Below are 21,437 nucleotides of genomic sequence, written 5' to 3' on the forward strand. Positions count from 1 at the left end.
CTGCCAACCTGGGGGCCGTGGCCGTGGCATCCCACCCGTGGCGAGGGCTCAGCTCCCCACCTCGCTTGTCGAGCCCGGGGGTGCGCAGCCCCGGCCCTGCTGACTGCTGCCTCTCCGGCAGGTTCGTCGAGGTCGCAGAGCGTGGCCAGCTCCCCGTACGCCCCCCAGCCCCCGGCCGAGCCCCAGCTGAAGAAAATGGAGCCGCCATCGGAGGGGAAGGTGAGTGGGAAGCACTGGGGTGGCGTGGGGAGCCCCACGGTGGAGCACAGTGCTGGGGGAGGGACCATAGGCATGGCCACATCGTGGGACCCCCTCACCCCCAGCTGCAGGTGCTTTGGCAGCCCAGTGATGCGACCACCAAGGCTGGCATGGCTCTGGGTGCGGTGCCCGTGGGGTGCTGTGCTGTGCCATGAGCCAGCACTGTGAGTCATCCCTGCGGCTGCTGCCCCCCCCCAGCTGCACGGCACCAGCCCCCTGCACACCCCCAGGGCACAGGCGCGTGCCAGGGTGCCACAGGGCCATGCAGCCCCTCTGCGGTGCTGGCTCCCCGCTGGGGTCTCCTGCAGGCACCCGGATGGGTGTGGGGACAGCCTGGGGGAAACAGGCAGGGGTGGCAGCCTTGGGGACAGGGACCTGCCATGCTGTCCCCCTCACCCAGAGCTCAGAGGCCGTGTACCAGTGGCTCTGTAAGTTCCAGCTGCAGCTCTACGCGCCCAACTTCATCAATGCTGGCTACGACATCACCACCATTAGCCGGATGACGCCAGAGGTGAGGCCGTGGGGCTGCTGGGGCTGGCCGGTGCTGCAGGGAGGGAGGCACGGCCAGTATGGAGCAGCACTGACCCGCCTCTCTGCCCCAGGACCTCACGGCCATCGGTGTCACCAAGCCGGGGCACAGGAAGAAAATCGCCTCCGAGATCAACAACCTCAATATCCCCGAGTGGCTGCCGGAGTACAAGCCGGTAGGGGCTGCACGGGGCCAGGGATGGTGAAGCCACGTCCCAGGTGGCAACTAGTCCCCTCCACCGTGTCCCCTCCAGGGAGGGGGTTGCACAGGGGGATGAGGCTGGGAGTCGGTTCACCACCACCAGACGATGCCTGCGTCCCATGGTCCCGGAGCTGTGCATGTCTCCTCCCAACAATTCGGGGATGGCATGGCTGGTGCTAGCTGTCACCGCATGGACATGACACTGTGTCCCCTGCCCCATCAGCTGGACACAGCAAGGGGCTTCCCATGGGACCGGGGCTGGGCATGGCCCTGGGAGCACAGGGACAAGGGGAGTCCCTTGGGGCTGTCCCCCGGTGAGGTGGGATCACCCGCGTATCAGGAGTGCTGCCATACTGGGGGGTGCCAGGGCCAGACTCTGCTGCCAGCTGGCGCTGAGCTGTGCCCTGTGCCCCCTCCCCGCCCCCCCCCCCCCTCCCAAGGCCAACCTGGCGCTGTGGCTCTCCATGATCGGCCTGTCCCAGTACTACAAGGTGCTGGTGGAGAATGGCTATGAGAACATCGACTTCATCACCGACATCACCTGGGAGGACTTGCAAGAGATCGGCATCACCAAGCTGGGTAAGGTTCCGTGCCATGGCGCTGGCTGTGGTGGCCTTGGCCCATGGCAGCAGTGCTGATGCCCCGTGCCACCCCTAGGCCACCAGAAGAAGCTGATGCTGGCGGTGAAGAAGCTGGCGGAGCTGCAGCGTGCTGAGCTGGGCAAGTACGAGCCAGGCACGCTGAAGAGGAAGGCAGCGGCATCGGCATGCCCAGAGGTGCTGGCCATAGAGTCCCCCCCACCGGAGCCACCCGAGTGCCAGTCGCCCAAGATGACCACCTTCCAGGACAGTGAGCTCAGCAGCGAGCTGCAGGTGGCCATGACCGGTGAAGCCCCTGAGGAGCCCCCCGAGAAGGCAGTGAACACCGCAGCCCCCAGCTACCGCTCGCCCCCGGGGCTGGGTGGACGCACCAGGCTGATGAGCAGCTCGCAGGAGCTGCTGGGGGATGGCCCGCGCACCCCCCCTGCCTCTGCCATCTCCAAGAGCCAAGAGTACCTGGCGGAGGGGGCCGGTGAGGGTCCCCCTGCACCACCCAAGGAGGGGCGCCCGCCCCGGCACGGCCACCCCGTCAAGCGTGCCAGCGTGCCGCCGGTGCCTGGCAAGCCCCGACAGTCCTTCTCGCCCTCGGCCGGGCAGCTGACGCCACCGCAGACCCCCGGCAAGCCACGACCCCCCTCCCCGCAGGGCCTGCCAGCACCCCACGCTACCGCCAAGGTGAAGCCCACCCCGCAGCTGCTGCCGCCGGGTGAGCGCCCCGCATCGCCCCGCTCCCTGCCCCAGTCGCCCACCCACCGCGGCTTTGCCTACGTCCTGCCCCAGCCCGCTGAGGCCGAGGCGGGGCCCCCAGGGGTGCCCGTCCTGCCCGTCTCGGTGCCGGTGCTGTGCCTGCCGCCGGCAGGTGAGGGTGAGGAGGAGCCAGGGAGGCCGAAGAAGCGGGCGCACAGCCTGAACCGTTACGCCGCCTCGGACAGTGAGCCGGAGAGGGATGAGCTGCTGGTGCCGGACGCAGGGCCATATGCCACCGTCCAGCGCCGTGTCGGGCGCAGCCACTCTGTGCGGGCACCCGCTGGCGGCGACAAGAATGTCAACCGGAGCCAGTCCTTCGCCGTCCGCCCCAAGAAGAAGGGCCCCCCCCCGCCACCCCCCAAGCGCTCCAGCTCTGCCATCTCCAGCGCCGGCATGGCCGAGGACTTCCCCAAGGAGGGTGAGGGTGAGGTGGGGGCCGGGCCCCCCACCGCTGAGGGGGAGAGTCACCGGGAGCAGCGGCGGGCCAGCGACCTGGGAGGCAGCGTGGACACGGGCAGCGCCGGCAGCGTGCGCAGCATTGCAGCCATGCTGGAGATGTCCTCCATCGGTGGTGGGGCCCGGGCGCTGGCACTGCAGAAGCCACCCGGGGCCGGGGCGCCAGGGCCCGCCAAGGCACCTGAGGGCTACTACCTGCAGCCGGGGGCCCCCCTGGGCAGTCCTGAGCGTGCCCGCGTGGCCACTGTCCTAGCCACTGTCAAGCACAAGGAGGCTATTGGACTGGACGGGGAGGTGGTGAACCGGCGCCGGACCATCAGCGGCCCTGTCACCGGGCTGGTGGCAGCTGCCCGCCGCGAGCGTGCTGACAGCATGCGGGCAGAGGCGGATGCCGATGGCCCCGGGGAGCGGTTGCGGGTTGAGCGCGGCGGCTCCCCAGATGGCATTCCCTTCGCCGAGGAGGGCAACCTCACCATCAAGCAACGGCCGCGGCCCCTGGGTCCAGCTCGGGGAGAGGCGGGCGAGGGGCTGTCCCCAGCCCACCGCCACGGGGAGCTGGCCAAGGTGGAGGCCAGCGCCACGCTCAAGCGGCGGATTCGGGCCAGGCAGAGCCAGCAGGACGGTGTCCGCTTTGTCCTCACCGAGTCTGACACCGTCAAGCGCCGGCCCAAGGCCAAGGACAAGGAGCCGACGCTGGAGCCGGCCTCCCTCGCTGTCTACCAGAATGGCACCGGCACCGTCAAGCGGCGGCCGGCCTCCGAGATGAGTGGGGCTGAGCCACCCCCCACGCCACTGCCCACCGCCCGCCCCGATGGCCCCGAGTACGCCCCGCCGCCCGCTGAGCCCAAGAAGCCCTTCAAGCCACCGGTGTCCCCCAAGCCCGTGCTGATGCAGCCGCCCCAGAAGGTGCCTGGGCCACCGGTGCCCATCCCCAAAAAAGTGCCCATCCCGAGCCCTGGCAGCCCAGGTAGGTGCCCTGCCATCCCCCCTGGCCGGGACGGGAGACCCCCGGGGTGGACACTGGGGATCCCACAGCCCTGTCACCCTTCTGCCCCTCTCCCTTCTCTCTGCAGAGGTGAAGCGGGTCCATGGCACGCCGCCCCCCGTGTCCCCCAAGCCTGCACCACCCCCCACGGCACCCAAGCCCCCCAAGCCCCACGCTGCCATCCAGTCGGTGAGCGCCAGCTCCACGCCGGCCCCGTCCCCTGCCCGGCAGCTGGGTGCCACCGCCGCCAAGCCGTCCAGCACGCCGCCCTCGCTCTGCTCCAGCCCCGCCAAGCCCCTCTCGCCCAGCGCGCAGCCCCAGCAGGTGCCGGTGAAGCCGCCTCGTTCCGCCATCGCCGGGCCCTCCGTCGACAGCGCCGGCCCCGAGCTGGTGCAACAGAAGCTGGAGGAGACGAGTGCGTCCCTGGCCGCGGCGCTGCAGGCGGTGGAAGAGAAGATCAAGCAGGAGGACAGTCAGGCAGCAGAGTAAGGAGGCGCAGGGCGGTGGCGGGGGGTGCTGTGGGGAGGGCACAGGGTTATGCTGTGCCACTGGTCTGCATGGGGATGGCGGGGGTCAGGGGCGCATGGGCATCGTGGGCAGGGGATCAGGCTGTGCCACCACGGTGGGAATGGGGCTGTGCTGGGAGCATGCTGTGCTAGAGCATCGCAGGGCCCTGGCTGGAGCTGTGTTGGGGAGGTGACACTGGAGGACACCGTGTCGGAGCATCCCAGGACCCTGGCTGGAGCTGTGTTGGAGGGTTGACGCTGGGGGACACCATGTCGGAGCAGCATGGGCAGGGGGACCTGGGTGTGCGTGTGTGCTGGGGGCTGCCCTGGAGAGGGGACACTGAGCTGGAGCATCATGCGGCTGGGCTGGCCCCAGCCATGCAGTGGCCCTGGGGAGGGGACGCTGGGGCCACGGTGCTGCGCAGAGCTGGACGTGCGGGCCGTGGGGCAGGGGGGCCGTGCGGTGCCACTGTCCCGTGCGTGGCACTGACTCATCCCCGCCACTCGCCCAGCTCGGCCGTGGAGTCAAAGAGCACCGTGAGCATTTTGGATGACATCGGCAGCATGTTCGACGACCTGGCGGACCAGCTGGATGCCATGCTGGAGTGAGGGGCGCCAGGGCCCCGCGAACCTCAGGGCTTACGTGGGCACAAGGGCACAACGATCCACGACCCCCCGGCCCCACCGCCCTCCCCCCGTCCCCCTTGTACAGCCGTCCCCTCCTGGACATCCCGTCCCTCGGGGTTTGCACAAAGAAGAAGATACCTCAGGATTGTGCTCACGGACTCGGCGCCGGTTCTGGCAGGACTCCCTTTTGCAGAAGCAAAAAAAAAAAACAAAAACAAAAAAACCAACAGAAGAAACAAAGCAACACACCCCGGACCGAAACACCTCCCTGCCGGGGCTCCGGGGGGGTTTCTCGCCCTACCTGCCCGGTGGCCGTCGCTGTGCCCATGCCCTGCCGGCCCCGGTGCCGCGCGTTGCTGCGGCCCGAATGTAGCACAAGCCCTGCCCGGCGCGGTGGCCCCGGCGGTGCTGGCTGGTGGCCGTGCTGGTGGCGGGTCCGGGTGGGCAAATGCACTTGGGTTTCTTTTCTCCTCTTTTTTTTAATTTTTCCTTTTTAATGGTTCTTTCTTTTTCCGTCGTTGTTGGCTGGGGGTGGGCAGGGCGCGGGATCACAGCGGGCTGGGGGCTGCCCCAGGGAGGGATGCTGCTGCCCGAGGGGCGCGGGGGCCCAGCCGTGGGGCTCCCCTTCGCCAGGGCTTCGCCTCGGCCACGGGGTTTGGGTGATGGTGGTGGCAAAGCGGGGAGCGAACGCCCCGTCTTGGGGCCCTCGGCGGCGCGGGCGGGGGGCAGCGGGACGTGCCCCTGCCCGGCCCCTCCCCGCCAGGGGAGAGGACGGTGATAAGCTATAAAGAAGTATTAATTTATTGGAGGGGAAGAAAAAAATAAAAAGATATAAACCAATTTCCCCCACCCCCAAAAAAATAAAAAGAATAAACTTTAACAAATATATATTTAAAAGATTTAAAAATATTAGCAATTATATATAAAGCAGTTTAAAAGAAATCAAGAGAAAACTGGATTTTAGCTTGAGAAAAACTATTAGATTATACTAAGCTGTGTGTCTTGTGGCAAACTCATTCTAAGAGTAGCACAATATTTACCTTTTCTCTGGGTGGAAGGTACGTGCAAGCAGTTCTGTTCGGGTCTTTCCGTTGGGATTCAGTGTCGCGTCTTTATTTTTACACCGTTAAGAACTCAAAGGATGTGCCTTGTTTTATGGAGGTTTTTGTTAATTCTTATACTGGAGGTGTTTCATTTCTGTTGGAGTGTCTTCAGGTTCTGGTTTAATTTTTTTCTTTTTAAGCATTTGTTTGGTGTGCGCGTGTGTGGGGGTGTGTGTGTGTGCACGCGGGGGTGCGTGTGCTCGCGTGCGTTCTGCGGGACGCACCGCTGTATATTCATGTATAAACTGGAGTTGGAGTCTGGTTCAGTCGCTTGAGTCCTGATGAATGCATTTTTTGCTTGTGGTTTCAAAACGAAGTGTTGCTGTTCCTTTCTTTTCTTGAGACGTACAGAGTGGTCTCTCCCTTTGCCTTCCTCCTTCCCTCTCCCCTGCCGCCCCGTCTCTCCCGTTGTGGTCGCTGATCCAGATGTGTTTGGCACAACTTTGAAATTTCTTTTAAAAAAAAAAAACAACAAAAAGACTTTAAAAATAACAAAAAAAAAAAAAATCACCCGCCTGAAAATATCTGTTGAAAAGAAAAAAAATATGTATCTAAAAAAAAAAAATCCATAAAGTTCTACATGATGGATATATACATATATATATTTTTTATGATTAAGTTATGGACTCTGTATCGTATCCCATCTGTCAAGCTATGCATCTTGGTGCTTCTCCCTGCTCTTCTGTGCTTAGATTTCACCTCTACTCGTCTTATTCTTCCTATTCTGAATAGTAGATGGCTCGTGATGCTGTGAAGAAGTTTGCTCCTATACGAAGTCTGGCAACAAATATTTAAAGAAAAATAAAAAAATAAAACCCCTGCCACGCTGCCACCACTGTCTGTGTCCAGAAAACATCAGCTGGTACGTGCAACGACTCCCGCTGCACAGCTGGGGCTGGCGGGCGGCTGGGGCGGGTCCCGGGCCGTGCTGGCACCGTGGGCACGGGCTCTTCGGTGTGGTCGTGTCTTGCCGCGTGGTCCGAGGCCGCCCTTGGGGTGCCCCTGCCTGGGCCAGGCTGGGTGCCGGTGCTGCAGGGTCTGTGGCAGCCTGGCTGGCTGGGAGCTGCTCTCTCCCCAGAGGTGCCCAGTCCCTGCGCCCCATTTTTCACAGCAGTGCTGTGGCCGTGCCCGCCGCTCCGGGGTGGCCAAGCACAGGCTGGATGCAGGAGCTGCCGCAGGACCGGTGCTGGCCGCTGGCTCCCCCGGGAGCCTGCAATAACTCACGCTGGCCAGGAACAACTCTTTCCACTTTTATTGTCAATGAAGAAATAATCAAATCTATATTACAATCTTAAAAACAGTAGAAAATGTGAGTAAAAATGCAACGGAGGGTTTTTCTCTTTAATGTGGAGACCATTATTACAGGGTGGTGAACAATGGGCTTGTGTTATTTGAGAACTAGCTGTGGCATAAAAATCGTACCTGGCTACTCAAGAAAACACCTCTTCCCAGACAGATCAGCCTGACATCTTGGCAGTAAAATTAAATACTAGAGACAGAAAAGGTTCGGGGTCCCAACCCAGGGCAAGGCCTAATGCTCAGTTCTACCATTTACAAGGGGACCAGCCTCCCAGTGTCACCTCCCCGGCCCGGCTGGCTCACAGGCTGAACTGTTCAGTCCCATCACTGGCCAAGGCTGCACTGCGTCTGCACCGGTGCCGCATGGGGCTGCCCAGCTTCGCCCAGCCCTGGCCCCACAGGATGCTCCCCAGCTCGGGGGACGCAGGCAGAGGAGGGCACTTGGCTGTGCAGAAGGTGCTGGCACCAGAACGGCTTCCTCTGCATTTCCAAACACGTATGGCGGATCTGAGGGAACATTTGGAGCATCCGTGGGCCAGAGCCATCCTGAGAGCTGCCAGCCGTGGTCCTTGCGGGTGGGGGAACCGGCCGATGGGCAGCAGCAGGCAGTGGTCGGTGCGGAGAGGAGCTGCAGCAGTTACTTCATAGTGGTGTTAGTCACCCAGCAGGCCGACGGAGGGGAGGAGTTTTTGGTCTTTCAGTGTGCAGGACTAGTGTGGCACTCTCGCTAGCACGTCCAGACCTGCGGAGAAGAGACAACAGGAAACCATGGCAGTGACTTCTGAGCAGCTCTGTGGGTTTCTCGTCACCCCCTTTGGAGCTTCCCTTTGGGCCTCCAACATCCACAACACCCTCTGTCAGGATTTAAACCTCCCACCCATTGAGAACCATCCTCTTGTTTCTTTGAAGACACCTCCTAACTCCTTTAATGCCCTAGTTCTAGTACTGGAAGAGACCAAACCAACGCTGAGAAGCCTGAGGAAACTGACCTTTACAGTGCTGTCCACGGCGCCAGAGAAGAGGCGGCCCCTGGAGACTGCGAGGGCGGTGACGCTACCCTGGTGTCGCAGCAGCGTCTGAGTACAGATCATGTTGTCCATGCTCCACACCTGTGGGCACACGGGAGGGTGAACCAAGTGGACAGCACGGTGCTCTGGCACAACCCCAAGCACTGGCAAGGAAGGGGGCATGCCGCGTGCCACAGGGTTCAAGCCCGGGGACAGAAATTAAATACGAGGCCCTGTGGCATGCAGGGATGAGGAACCCCTGTCCTTCCTTCCCTCAAGGCTGTCTGTGTTTTACCAAACACACAGATGCAGCTGCACAGCCCCAGACACGTACCCTGAGAGACCGGTCATACGATGCACTGAAGACTTTGGTTTGATCCGGCGTGGAGATGACAGCGAGGGCATAGACTGTACCCACGTGCCCGGTCAGCGTGCGGACTTGTTCCTTTGTCTCTATATCCCAGACCTGCGGGAGGAGAGCAGGGCTCGGAGATGGCACTGGGCTGCAGGCCACCAACTTCTCCTCCAAGAGGTGCTTCCACCTCCATGCGCACTTCTAGGGTGGGTGCTGTGCACCCACGCTCCATGTTTGCCATAAAGGGGACAGGCAGAGCCAGGTGCCCACCTCCTTGCTCCTCGCCCCCTGCCTCAAGCCGACAAATGCATCAAACCCCACAGCCCTTACATGGATGAGGTTCTCGTAGGTGCCACACACAATGTGGTGGTTTGTCACAGCGATGGAGTAGACGCTGCCTCCTGACGTCTGCAGCACGTGGACACACTCCAAGTTGCGGATGTCCCAGATCTGAAAGAGATGCCGAAGCAAAGGCAAGATGAGACCCGTGCAAGGACTCCTCTCCAGGAGGGAGCTCCCTTGAAGCAATTCTCCAGCCCCATATGGAGTCAGCCTGGCTCCCTGTGTACCCAGATCACATCTTCAAGGACAAATCTGTCCAGTCAGAAGTGTTGACTACTGATTGAGCAAAGCTGCCCAGCTTTGAACTTCCAGGCTGAAAAAGTCACACCCTTTGTGTGTGACTACGCACACACATGTGCACACACAACCCAGTCCTTGATAGCACTAAAAACTGATATAGACAAATTATCAGGGATTTATTAACACTGAGGAGGGCAACTTCAAATTCTCTTTGTGTCTCCCAGATGCTGAGAGGTGAACTATTCATCAAAGCCTGAGCCAACATAGATGAGGGCATTTTAGAAACCACATAGAGATTTCTGGTAACTCTGCAGCCAGACAGTGACCTTCTCCTCTTATCAGCAGCACTGTCAGCGCAGATAACGCTGCGGCAGCTGTGGAGGCAGCATGAGGTGCCACGGCTGCGAGGCCGCGTTTTATCTTAGCGAGCATCCTCCAGCAGCTGCACTCCCAAGGACCAGGCAGAGCCCAGCCTTTGTGCCTGCAAAGATGCAATCAGCACAGTAAAATCTAGTGTGTCAGCAACACTACAGCAGTGCTTTCACATCCTAGCAGCTACCTTTTGTCCTGCTCCACCTACCCATGCTGCAGAATACAGACAGATAGAGGCTGATGGTTTACAATTGCCACGAGTCTCAGGGTCCCACCTTGATTGTTTGGTAAGATCCGCTGTAGAGATAGTTTTGAGAAGCCACCAGCGCTCGCACCCAGTGATTGAGACCTGTCAGCTCCTTCTTCAGTTTGAGCTCGGTACCTACAATATCCCAGACCTGCGGAAAGCACCAACACAGACAGAGAGGAGAGTCTCAGTGGGACCGGGCAGCGATGGGGCAGAACAGGTCAGCCTCTAGCTCGAGGCCAGGCGCTGCCCAGCCAGCCAGCACAAGGCCCTAACAGCTCACAATGGGGAACCTTGGGTTGGCTCTCCTCCCCGGGGGGAATCGCCTGGACCCACTGACTTGCAGATAAAACACACAATAACTATGCTTAACAAACATGTTCCCTGGGGACCTGGGAGAGCCAGCTTGGAGACTGCATTATCCCTGGCAGAGCCACAGGCTTGAAAAACTTAAAACCAGATCTACAGTAAGAACTGCTCTGGACTTCCACTCCCAGCCTGCCCACAGAAAGCTCCATTCCCACAGCTCCCAGGAAACCGTGGCCAAAACCCCCAGCACGCAGGGACTGACAGAGCTCACCCATCTGAACTCACCACTCCAAGCAGCACTGCTGGCCTGCTTGGCTCATCTGGCAGGTGGCTGAAGACAACAAAAACAAAAGGCCCCAAGTTCTTCTTCTGCTTAGTGCCATCTCCTTGCTCTTCCAGCCCTGAGTGCTCCTCTAGATAACTGAACCACTCCAGGCCCCAGATAAAGAAAAGAGCATGCACCCTCTTACAGATGGACGGTCCCATAAGCCTCTCACCAGGAGCTGGAAGCAGAAGCAAGGGAATCTAGCCAAGGCTCTAAAGGGCAACTTGCAAAGCTGTTCCCTGATTTCTGCATGCTTTAGGTACAGAATGCAGATTCAAGAACCTTTGGAGGGGGTTTCAAAACAGGCAGCCTGAATTCCCAGCCAATTCTGGACCCCAGACCAATTCCAAATGGTCTGAGTAGGTCTGTTGGAGGCCCAAGGACACACATACTCAGGAACTGCCATGATACTCCACTTGCAGTCTCAGGTTTTCACAGTTAGTAGAAACAAAATCCCAGAACATCTTTTGGTTTCGGCACAGAGCACGGGCTAAACCTCTGCAGCACTGGCTGCTCTGTGTAGCTGTGCTTCTTCTGTAGAGCTCAGAAAAGCATAGTAACAAGGTCACCTACAGACCAAAATGCCGCTTTTCTTCTTGTTTGGATACTGCTGCTAACAACTGGTCCCCAACCAGACCGAGAGGAGTCACCCCAGAGCTCTACCTTGATAGCTTTGAGAGAGCCGCTGAACAGCATGTTGTGCGAGGAAACCAAAGTGCAAACAGGATTGTCATGTGCTCGGATCGTGTTCACTTTCTGCAGGTTTTGAATATCCCAGACCTGCAAAGGAGGAGAAGAGTGCCCATGAAGGGCATTGTACCGAAGCCCTTCCTCTTTGCCTCTGGAGGCAGGCAATCGCACACAGGTAAAAACACAGGCACTTTTGTACGAGCCACTATCCTGGCCTGATCAGGACTGACCACCCTGCCCCAGCGCCGAGCACCAGCCTCCTGCTCACCACACTGGAGCAGGAGCGGGAAATCCAGCCTGCAGGAAACACCCAAATCCAACCCATGAGAGACTTGGCTGAAGGCAGTGGGTAAAGCACACACGGGTTATCAGTCTTACGCCACTGGCAGCTGAAGAGCCGTATAGAAAAAGGGGTGCAGGTCCCTGCTCTACACCAGCCTGAGGCTGGCCGGTAGATCTCACATCCCAACTGCGAAGCAGAGCAGGGGTCCTGGGTACTCACAATTATGGTGCAGTCAGCAGAGCCGCTGTACAGCTTGTTCCTGTAATGTCACCAGAAAACAAAAGGAGGTCAGCAAGGGAGAGCAACGCATGCAGGGTCCCAGCTCGTTCCCAGGCACCATGCTGGGCGAGGAGCTGCACTCCCACGGCCTCGCTGGGCCAAGACTAAATACACCAACGCCTGGAGTGGAGCCCAGGTCTCGTGGGGAGGCCAGGCTGGATTGGTCCTTTGAGCAGGAGGCCAGGCACCCTGCTGGTGACGGGGGAAGGAAGCCAGGACAGCAGAGGAGGCCAAAGAGGTACTCGCTTTGTCGATTTTTCAAGAGCAAAAAGAGGCGAGATGTGCCTCTCGCGCACAACCTTGGCATGTCGAGGACCAAGGATGGGAATCAGAAGGACATGCTCAGGAGCCCCAGTGCTCTCCCCCTGCTCTCCCGCAGGGGCAGGCGCCCCTCTCCACTCACCCCTGGATGCAGAGAGCCAGTACAATTCCATCATGACCCTCCAAGGTCTTTTGGCACTTGTATGTGGTACAGGTATCCCACACCTAACAGGAAACACAAGTCAGCAAAGAGTCACACGCCGGCAGACAGAGCAGCTGGGGTCCCAGCCAGGATGTCAGCTAAGCCACAAAAGCACCGAAACAAGGAAACAGGCTGTCACCTGGGCACCTGCCTTCCGGGCTCCCAGACAGAGATAAGCTTGTCTAGGAAAGGAAATTTACTGCAAAGGGTCAGGTTGAAGTTAATGAGACACTGGACAGCAAAGCAGCACGCTTCAGCCCTCTCCAGCTCTGCCTTTCACAGCCCAGGCCAGCAGAACACAGGGATTCGGAGAAAGGAGCTCTCAGACTCCTGCTTTAGCAATTCACACCCTGCCCTAGGGCTTCAATGGCACAGCACAGCCTCCTCTGCCACTGCAAAGGTTTTCCCCACTGGGCACACACCACTCTCTCAAGAGGGAACACAGGAACATGGTGTCCAGAGGACCCAGGACAGGGGAGAAAGCTGTTTTCTATCAATAAAGTACAGAAATGCCCATTTTCTTCTGCGTGGCTCTTGCTGTCGCTCAAAGACCAAAGACTCAAAGACTAAACCAAAGCTCTGCTCCCGGCAGGGCTAGTTGTGGCAGCCCACGTGGCTCCCCAGCCCAGCCAGCAGCCACCAGCAGCCAGTGCGGTGACACTGGGAACTGTTGTTTAGGTTGCAATGGAGCAGTGCTGTCAGTTTGAGTTACTGAAAACAGGACAAAGAAAAACAAACATGCTATAAAATGGAAAAAGGACACATCTGATCAGGGAAAAATATTTTTTTTCTAAGATGGCTTTTTATAACAAGGGAAAATAAAATCAGAAGCCAAATAGGTTTGAATGCCCTAAACACCATATAAAGCAAAACCACCAGCAGCAGGAAGGAGATTCTAATCAGGGCTTTGCAAAAACCACTGTTTCTTTCTCAATCTCACTATCACATAACATTTCCTTACAGAGAATTTTGCCCAGCTATAATTGCAAAGAATCATTTAAGATTCTTTGGGAAGTGACATCCCCCCACCCCCAAACTGCAACTCCACTTCTGTCCCACCTGAAGCACATTTTCAAATGCAGAAGATATACAGAAGAGGCAAGCTCTTACCTTAATGGTTTTGTCTGAAGAGCCACTGAAGAGCAAGTCTCCTATGGAGTAAACGCACAAACACCAGACAGGGCCCTGGTGTCCCACAAAGGTCCCCTTGCACTTGAAGATCTGCTGAGGATCATAGGCTACAGAAACAAGAGGGCAGGTGAGAGGTGGGAGAACAGTGCTGCGCCATGTCACGCTGAGTTCGGACGGGACACAGCTCCCTGCACTGGCCTGGCAGGTGCTCCCTGCACTTCACGTTGTTGCAGGCCAGAAGGAACTGTGAGACCCTCCCAGTCTGGCTGGAAGATTTTGTGTCCCACCCACGCTCATTGACTTAACGCTTCGAGCTTCGGGACTCATCTCCCTAATGCAGCTCCCAGGCTGGACTTAGGGAGGCCAGAGATGCAGAGCCCATCTGACATCCCTCCCCAGCAGCTAATAACCCTGCAGCGCTGTGAGTTCCCCTTCAGCCAGTGCTTCTGGCAAACTCTCCCACCAGTATTTTCTTCCTGCAGCAGCGCTGGCCCTGTGAACAAATTACTGCTGCACCCAAAGACAACTGTTACTTTGCATATCTGTGACCTCACCTAAAAGGGCTCATTGGGACATCACCCCAAACCCAGCCTGAGAGGAGAAAAGCACATGCATACTCACATCCAAGGATGCCCATGTTGAGCCGAGCATTAATGTGGGAGAGCTCATCCTGAAAAACAGAACAAGCTGCATGAGCTGCGGAGCCATCAAGACCAGCCTGCCTTCTGGGCAGGGTTTTAAGACTGCCCCCTCCACTGCTAAAACCACCCCTGCCTTTGGACAGGTCTTGACTCCCTGTGAAGGCCCTCCCTCCGCAGCTGACTCATGCTCCCATCAGGAGTCCCCTGCTCTAGGACTCTATGCTTACACCCCTCAGTCACCTCCCTCCAGAGACCACAGGGCTCTGACAGCAACTCTCACCTGCACTGAACTCTTCAACATTCAGGCAGGCACAGAAGTACCTTTCAGAATATACTGTCCTTGCTCTGCCATTCACCAGACTGCTAAAAATAATCAAATCGGTTATGGGGACTGCTTGCTCAGCTGGGCTTTTGAAGCCCACCTTGCTGGAGAAGAACTGGAAGGTCTTTTTGTAGTCTCCTTCCACAGTCCAGTCCCTACTGCATCCATGGGGATGCTTAGGGAAACCAGGTACAAGCAGTGGGATGCAGTCTGCCTGAACTAGGGAGGAATGCCTATCCAGCATCAGTGCTTGAATAATGTCCAAAATCATGAGACAGCTCTCACTCCCAGCTTGTTAGCATGGATCTGCTTATCTTCCCACTTCCTTTGCAGGCATGGAGAAGGGCATATTGTCCCTGTATAAAAGGTACAGGAGTGCTCAGGCTTTGGAGCAGAGGGCTCTCTCCTTGCTGCAGGGGTCCTTTCCTCTCTTAATACATTTCCAGACCAGCAAGAGGCTGAGAAAAGGCAGCAGAACCGGTTAAAAAGGCAGCCCAGATGCAGTGACCAGAACGTGCTCACTGAGCTGCCTTTAACTCAGCCAAGGGGAAACCTTCACCCAGACAAACACAAACAGAACCTCGGGTGAGCCGTGCCAGCAAGCAGGAGGGAACCACAAAGACTTCCCCCACTGCAGGAGAAACCTAACTAGTAGTGGAGCCAGCCAACTGCACGCGATCCCTTACTCCACCCCAGGGCCCAGCCCCCTCCTCACATTCAGCATGGAGGCATCCCTGCGGAATTCCATCAGGTCCTCACTCAGCTTGCTCTGGTTCTCGTCCAGCACATCTACGAGAGATGACAGGCCCATAGTCACGCAGAGTCAGCGACAGCATCCAGGGGAGCAAACAGAGGACACCCACTGCCACCCAGCCTCTGAAGGAGGCGGGAGCAGAACACACTGTTGTTATCAGCAGGGAAAAGCGTGAGGGTGACTGCTACTCAAATGCAAATTGTACTTGGATGCTGAAGACCCAGCAAATTTTGGAGGCAGGACAGGGCTGGGCACAGCAATGGTGTCCAAGAAGCATGCTCGCTCCAGGACGGCTGCATTGTTGGCTACTCAACTTGCTGACTTTTAGTGGGGCCTGTGCCCATGGACTTCACAGAAATAAGTCACAGGACTTGCAATGTGAATGGTGACTGCAGGATTAGGTCCTGTGATGTTCTGGCAGCAGAGAAGTCAATGGAACCCCTATCTGTTCCTCTGTAAGGAATATCTGAACCTCCTGAAACCTACTCAGCACCAGTTTAAAAACTGGAATGAATCCTGTAATGCGCCATCCTAACAGAGAGCTGCCCTGTCCGTAGAGCTCTGACCACAGCGCTTGCCTGGTGCAGACTCACCAAATTTAAGCTCCAGGTTCTTCTCCAGCTGGTCAATTTTCTCTGAGAGCTTCCCCAGCATGGAGCGCAGGAAGGCAATTTCTTGGTCCTTCTGGGCCATCGCCACCTGCATCTCATGGAAGCGATCATCTGTCTGCTGCAGGAATTCCTTCAGACCCTCAAACTTGCACGTTTCCAAGTGGGTCTCATAAGTGTCTTGATTTCCTATGAATGTACACCTACAAGGGAAGGCAAACACTGGCTGAAGCAGGGCTCACACTGGAGACCTCCTTGCTCAGCTAGCTCCTCAGAGGGAAGTCTGAGGACTGCGTGGGCCCCCAGCTGCTCTGCTCCTCCTAACAGGAGCAGTGGCAGTGCAATTCACCATCCTGCTGGGTGCAGGCAACTTGCAGGGCAACGCAAGTGGCCAAGCAGCTCCCATTCTTCAGGCCGGGGCACTGGCCCCAAACTGAATTGTCTGTCTGTCTGTCTAGCTAGTTGCAAGGAAAAGCAGATCTTGGGCAACAGACAGATTGTGGCGTCAGTTCATGCGCTCACCAGGAGCCCAATCTAAGAACTAGCAAAACTAATGGAAAAAACTGCAGCTGACCTCAGCAGACACTGACTTGGGCCTGCAGCATGGCAAGGAGTCAGGGCTGCTCTGTCAGGACTTGCCTTGCTCTGCTTCTGCCAGGACATCTCCCCCTGGAACAGTAACCTTAGCTGTGCATCCTGCAGGGAACCCCCAGCCCGGGCTGCACTCCTGCTCAGGTGACAACCAACCCTCTCAGGCTGATCAGCACTTCCCTTGCCCTGGGAGAAGGACTGGTTTGAAAGTCACTGCCATGGTGCTCGAATTATTCTTGTACTCATCCTCCTCCCTGCGTGGCCCTGGCCACATCCACTGCTCTGACTCTCCTCCAGCTGTTTCTTCTGCCTACACACCTCACCCTCCTCCTCGGCGGACAGCAGGCTTACAGCTGGGCAGTGTGACCTGCCTGTTCTCAACATGAGGCTTGGGGGCTGCCTTCTGCAAGCCCTGCAAGCCTCCTCTCAGCCCTGCAAGCCTCCTCTCAGCCCTGCAAGCCTCCTCTCAGTCTCACGCCAGTGCACAGGACAGGGTAGAGCTGCTCAAAGTCCAGGGGGCTATCTCAAGGCTGAAGTAGCCAAAAAGCAGCTCAGAAATGAGCTCTGTACACCCTTCTCACTGAAAAGCATCAGCTCCTTACCCGTATTTGGAGTGGGGACACTTTATGTGCTCACACTCTTTCAGATGTGCCTCCAGGTTCATTTTCAGGAGAGGTGGGCAATTTGGGTTATTGGGGCAGCGAACTGGCCTGTAATCACAGCTGCTTTCATGATCTCTGCCCATGGAGAGAAGCAAAAGGAGGGAAAATCAGCGATAAGCAAAAATTAATGAAAACAACACAGATCCATCAGGAAAGGAGCAAACCAGCCCTGTGAGACTGTCAGGTGATCAAAAGCCTCCTGTTCTAAGACTGCAATTACAGCTTTGAATTCTCATTTGGCCAGTAAATTGAGAACAATAATAAGCCACATTTACGCAGGGAATATCTGCTGTAGCTGATCAGCTGAGCCTTCAGGCAGCTATCAGCCACAGGCAATAGTCACGTGATACAGTGAATGCATTTAGGATGGGGAGGGAGATAAGATTTCAGATTCCTGGGATACATTTAGGATAACTCCTCTTACAAAAGAATCCCAAGGTCTCTGCTTGAACGGTAGCCACAGTTTTTCAACCCAGTTGGGCAGGTGGCTGCTTTCACAGCGTATCCTCTGGCCCAATGCTGAGACACCCAGGTAAGCTGCAGGCAGAGAACAGCATCCTTTCCCTGAGACCAGTCCCATCTGCCATCACCCTAAGACTGAGACACAGCGGTAAGAATTGTCCCTTCCAGTCACCCTGCTCATTCCCACAGCCCTGCACGCCCCAGAAGAGGACTGCTGGCAGGACCTGCACTGTCCCCAGGAGCCGCAGGGCAGCTCAGATACAACATCAGATTGCTGGTGGTGGAGCCCTTTCCCTGGAGAGGCTGCACGCTGGTAACAAGCCACTTACTTCCTGGCACTCAGTTTAATTGTAAACGGACATCCACGGGGGTCCACCTCGAAGGCAGCGGGCTTGCTGCTGGCTGCAGGCCGGCAGCCATACTTGCAGTGAATGAAGAGCTCCCCGATCTGCTCAGCCACCGCAATGTTGTTAACTACTACGGTCAGTTTGGCATTGTCCACGGGGCACTTCTCTGCCAGGTAGGGAAGCAAAAGAGAGTGTCAGCAAGAACTGAGACACTGCAGGAGCATTTCCAAGAGCCTCTGCGTGGAGATTTTATTCTTTTGCCTTCTCTGGCCGAGATGGCCAACTCCCAGATGGGTGGCAACGGACCCAGCCATGAATATTCATTCACAAAAGGTCCGCAAGTCGCTATCTCTGATTTGTTTTGGGGCTTGGTGAAAAGTTAGTTTATGTTAATCCATGATAATTTGAGCTAGCTGCCAATGAAAGAAGGCCACGCTAATTGAGACTACCTTGTGCTTATTGGAGCCTGAGAGTATTCACAGGCAGTGACCACAGCTCAGCAGATGCCCCACACATAACCCATTCCCCCCTCAGGTCTGGGGCCGAGCTCCTCTGCTGCTGGCAGGGTGCTGCAGGCCAGGGATGCTGCAGCAAAGCAAAGACACGAGCTCTGAGGGTAGGAGCAAAACTGAGCAACTCAGAATTGCAACTGCAAAGCCTTTTGAAACAAATCTATTGGTTGGGATAGATGCAGCACAACATGGTTATGGGGGATTATCATGCAAAGCAGAGGAACACCTCACATGTGGAAGATGAACATCTTAAAGCAGGAAGAGCTGCTGTTTTGCTGGACTCCCTAGGGAGCCTCCTCAGGGCTCGCTGTTCTGGTAATACAAATGGCCTGGCTTTGTGCTGAACGGCTTTCCAAAAGGGGCACAGGCTCATGCCGAATAAAGTCCTTTTTGTAGTGCAAAGTCTAAACCAAGCAGGAGCTGGTTAGGCCAGGCCAGCAGCCAGGCGCTTGGGCTCCATCAGGTTTCTGGAAGAGCTGGGTGAGCTAAAGCAGCTCTGTGTGCTGCTGTGCACAGGCTCAGCCAGCGGCCAGAGAGCTGGCACTGACGGGATGGGGGAGGAGGGGTTTGATGGGTCTTTGCCAAACACGGCCCCCTTATTCCTTAGACAGGCAGCCACAGAAAGCTTTCTGTCTGAAATCAATGGGTCAGCTCTGGGCGAGACATGTATTATCCTGGGATTATCCATTGCATATTCCAGGATTTGAGAACATCCTGTGCCCAAGAGCCAGGCCCAGCCCTCCAGTGCCCATGCTACAGCGTGTACCATCAGAGCTCGGAGCTGCAGAGCCACCCATGCCCCAGCCCCACACTGCTGCAGTGGCAGCCTGTGACCAGCAGCTTGTTTTAAGACCTTCAGAGATCTTTCTGCGGGTTTCTTTTTAAGCGAAGGCAAACAAACCAGAAAATAACAAGCGTTTTGGCTGCATCACACAAGTATAGTTCTGTACTCACCAGATGTTAAGGCACATCTTCTGCAAAATGTGTGCTGTGGAGACAAAGAGGAACAGCAGTGTCAGCGTAAACAATATTGGACAAATTATTCCCTGTGGCTAATGATGAGAAAGGTGGGAGATACCAAAGCCTGTGTCTCAGGGGCCTCAGCAGCTGTTCTGCTGCTTTATAGCTCAGCGTGCTCTTGAGTCTGCACCACAGGGCAAAAACCAGCTGCTTGCTCAGGCAGCTAAAAGTGCAACATGGGTCCTGTCGGGTCCTGCCCCTGAGAAGTATTAAGCATGTCATTTGAAGCTTTGAGGGTTCTGCCCTGTTCAGGCTCAGGCCATGATCAGGGTGCAAGCCAAAGCCACGGGCATGTTCTGCAACACTCCGATATTCCCACCCTCCAACTCTGCATGGGGCTTCTCTGCTTCACCTTCCACTTTAGTCCATGTCATTCCTCTCATTTCCCTGAGAATTCCTCAAGGGGAAAAGCAAGGGGAAGCCTGGCCTCTCCCTGTGCTTGGCCAGTCAGCCCACCACCTATATCCCTCCATAGCTCTTCTAACACAGTCGAAGCTGTCCTGCTGTCAGGTGGATGAGACAGCTGGTTTGTAAGCCCATTAAACGCACTGTAATTTTTGTCACTTTAAACAGCTGTCTATCCCTTGATTCTTACAACAGAAATGTATAGTAAGAATTTAACTTGATAAAAGTAGCAAATACAATTTAACATGCTAATGAAAATACAGAAAGGAACAAAGGCTGCAGCATTTTGCTGATCCTGAACTTGCCTCGTGGGTTCTCTAGAGCCTCCTCAGCCACGTTCCCCTGCCACAGGGCCAGTGCTTGGCAGCGGCGCTGGAGAGGCTGCAAGTCACCCTTCAGAGCTGTTATCTGCTGCCCTGCTCACACGGCCTTTTCCTGCCCTGCACAGCTGCACCGTGCTCTCTCCAGAGCTGCCAAACCAGGACTGCAAATGAAGCCAGTCTGCTTCCTGCAGATTTTTTTTTCCCATCTTAACCAGTAAATCTCAGTGTCTCCATGAAGAGCTGCTTACAGAAATGGTGCAGCGAAACCACACCAGCTTCCAGCACCTTTGGGGATAGCACCCTCACTGCAATAAACAATCCTGCTCTCTGCTTTTCTTGCTACAGCTCCATCCTAGTAATCAGAAGCAAGTCAGAAGCATTAGAGAGCCCGTCACGAAGCCATCTTTCTTCACATGTAGCACAGAAGCAGGAATAATATACTGTTTCTATTAAATCCCAGTAAAATGGAATACAGAAGAATATTCATAATACTCTCTGCCTTTCATTAGAGGATCTCAAATCCCTTTGCAAGCATTAACTAAATGAAGCTTCAAGCTATTCTTGTTTTATAAGAAACTTTCTTCACAATGGAAGAGCAACTGTTCCCAGGGTGCCCAGGAGGCAGCAGCACTCTGCAGAGCCCTTCAGGACAGGGAACGAGGAGCCTTAGACCTTACTGAAGCCACACCAAGGAGACCGACCGAACACGGCCAGGACAGCTCTCCTGGGAAACAGCGCAGAATTTTAAGCAAGCCCCAGGCTTCTCTGGCTAACTGCAGAGTGCCCACACACCCCGCTGCAGACTGGTACAGAGCTGCCTTGTGGGGAAATGTAACACGTCCAGCGCCTCTGTTCCTACACCAGCCTGGCTTCCCCGCGCACGGGCTGCCTTGTCTTCCCTCGCTCAGGCTGACAGTCACTGGGGAGAGTCAGGGCCTGGCTATAGCTCACGTGGGACATCTGTGGAGCCCACACTCGTGATTTGGAAGGGTACTGCCTTACCCCACAGGTTGTGATGACTGGATCCTTAAACACACTACAGCACAGTTGGCAGCACAGCTTCACGGACGGTTGTTCAGCAAACACCAGTGGCTCCTGAAAAGGAGGAGAGAAAGGGACAGAGAGAGCACAGGGATTAGTCCAAATGCAAGAGCTTCCAGCTCTGCAGAAGGAACAAAACAGCTTTTCAGCAGTGAGCCCTGGGGAGGCTGGGCACAGGGCACGCTAAGGATTTCATTATCTCAAAATAAACTTCAGTATGGACCTGCTGACCTCCAGTATGTAAGAGGCAGGGGAAGAATGAACTTGGGAATGGCCAGAGACTCTCAGCTCATCACAAACTGGGGGCCACCAGCATCGGGCAGGATCAGGACTCAACAGCGAAAGGGACAGACCAACTGCTTTGCCAGAGTGACTCGAGTGACCAGAACTGCGTGA

The 21,437-nt window shown here is 56.5% G+C and overlaps 2 protein-coding genes across 16 annotated transcripts in view; one reads left to right on the forward strand and one right to left on the reverse strand.

Annotated features, from left to right (window-relative positions):
* CASKIN1 (CASK interacting protein 1) overlaps positions 1 to 7,161 on the forward strand; it is a 34,787-nt gene extending 27,626 nt beyond the window's left edge. For all 12 annotated transcript variants that reach the window (XM_080384752.1, XM_080384759.1, XM_080384753.1 and 9 more), the window contains 7 exons: positions 122 to 219; positions 659 to 769; positions 861 to 962; positions 1,429 to 1,567; positions 1,646 to 3,757; positions 3,864 to 4,260; positions 4,794 to 7,161. In XM_080384752.1, the coding sequence (XP_080240878.1) occupies positions 122 to 219; positions 659 to 769; positions 861 to 962; positions 1,429 to 1,567; positions 1,646 to 3,757; positions 3,864 to 4,260; positions 4,794 to 4,890 (3,056 nt within the window). In that variant the 3' untranslated portion in view covers positions 4,891 to 7,161. The remainder of the gene's footprint in view (positions 1 to 121; positions 220 to 658; positions 770 to 860; positions 963 to 1,428; positions 1,568 to 1,645; positions 3,758 to 3,863; positions 4,261 to 4,793) is intronic.
* An 87-nt stretch (positions 7,162 to 7,248) lies between these two features.
* The window catches only part of TRAF7 (TNF receptor associated factor 7), a 35,965-nt gene continuing 21,776 nt past the window's right edge, over positions 7,249 to 21,437 (reverse strand). For all 4 annotated transcript variants that reach the window (XM_080384782.1, XM_080384783.1, XM_080384784.1 and 1 more), the window contains 16 exons: positions 21,003 to 21,095; positions 19,207 to 19,240; positions 17,723 to 17,906; positions 16,872 to 17,006; positions 15,664 to 15,881; positions 15,032 to 15,105; positions 13,975 to 14,023; positions 13,333 to 13,460; positions 12,163 to 12,245; positions 11,700 to 11,739; positions 11,171 to 11,287; positions 9,902 to 10,024; positions 9,003 to 9,122; positions 8,652 to 8,783; positions 8,300 to 8,419; positions 7,249 to 8,052 (listed from right to left, as the gene is read on the reverse strand). In XM_080384782.1, coding sequence (XP_080240908.1) covers positions 8,038 to 8,052; positions 8,300 to 8,419; positions 8,652 to 8,783; positions 9,003 to 9,122; positions 9,902 to 10,024; positions 11,171 to 11,287; positions 11,700 to 11,739; positions 12,163 to 12,245; positions 13,333 to 13,460; positions 13,975 to 14,023; positions 15,032 to 15,105; positions 15,664 to 15,881; positions 16,872 to 17,006; positions 17,723 to 17,906; positions 19,207 to 19,240; positions 21,003 to 21,095 — 1,665 coding nt within the window. In that variant the 3' untranslated portion in view covers positions 7,249 to 8,037. The remainder of the gene's footprint in view (positions 8,053 to 8,299; positions 8,420 to 8,651; positions 8,784 to 9,002; positions 9,123 to 9,901; positions 10,025 to 11,170; positions 11,288 to 11,699; positions 11,740 to 12,162; positions 12,246 to 13,332; positions 13,461 to 13,974; positions 14,024 to 15,031; positions 15,106 to 15,663; positions 15,882 to 16,871; positions 17,007 to 17,722; positions 17,907 to 19,206; positions 19,241 to 21,002; positions 21,096 to 21,437) is intronic.

The sequence above is a fragment of the Falco punctatus genome (assembly GCF_963210335.1).
Source record: "Falco punctatus genome assembly, chromosome: 4".
Taxonomy (NCBI): Eukaryota; Metazoa; Chordata; class Aves; order Falconiformes; family Falconidae; genus Falco; species Falco punctatus.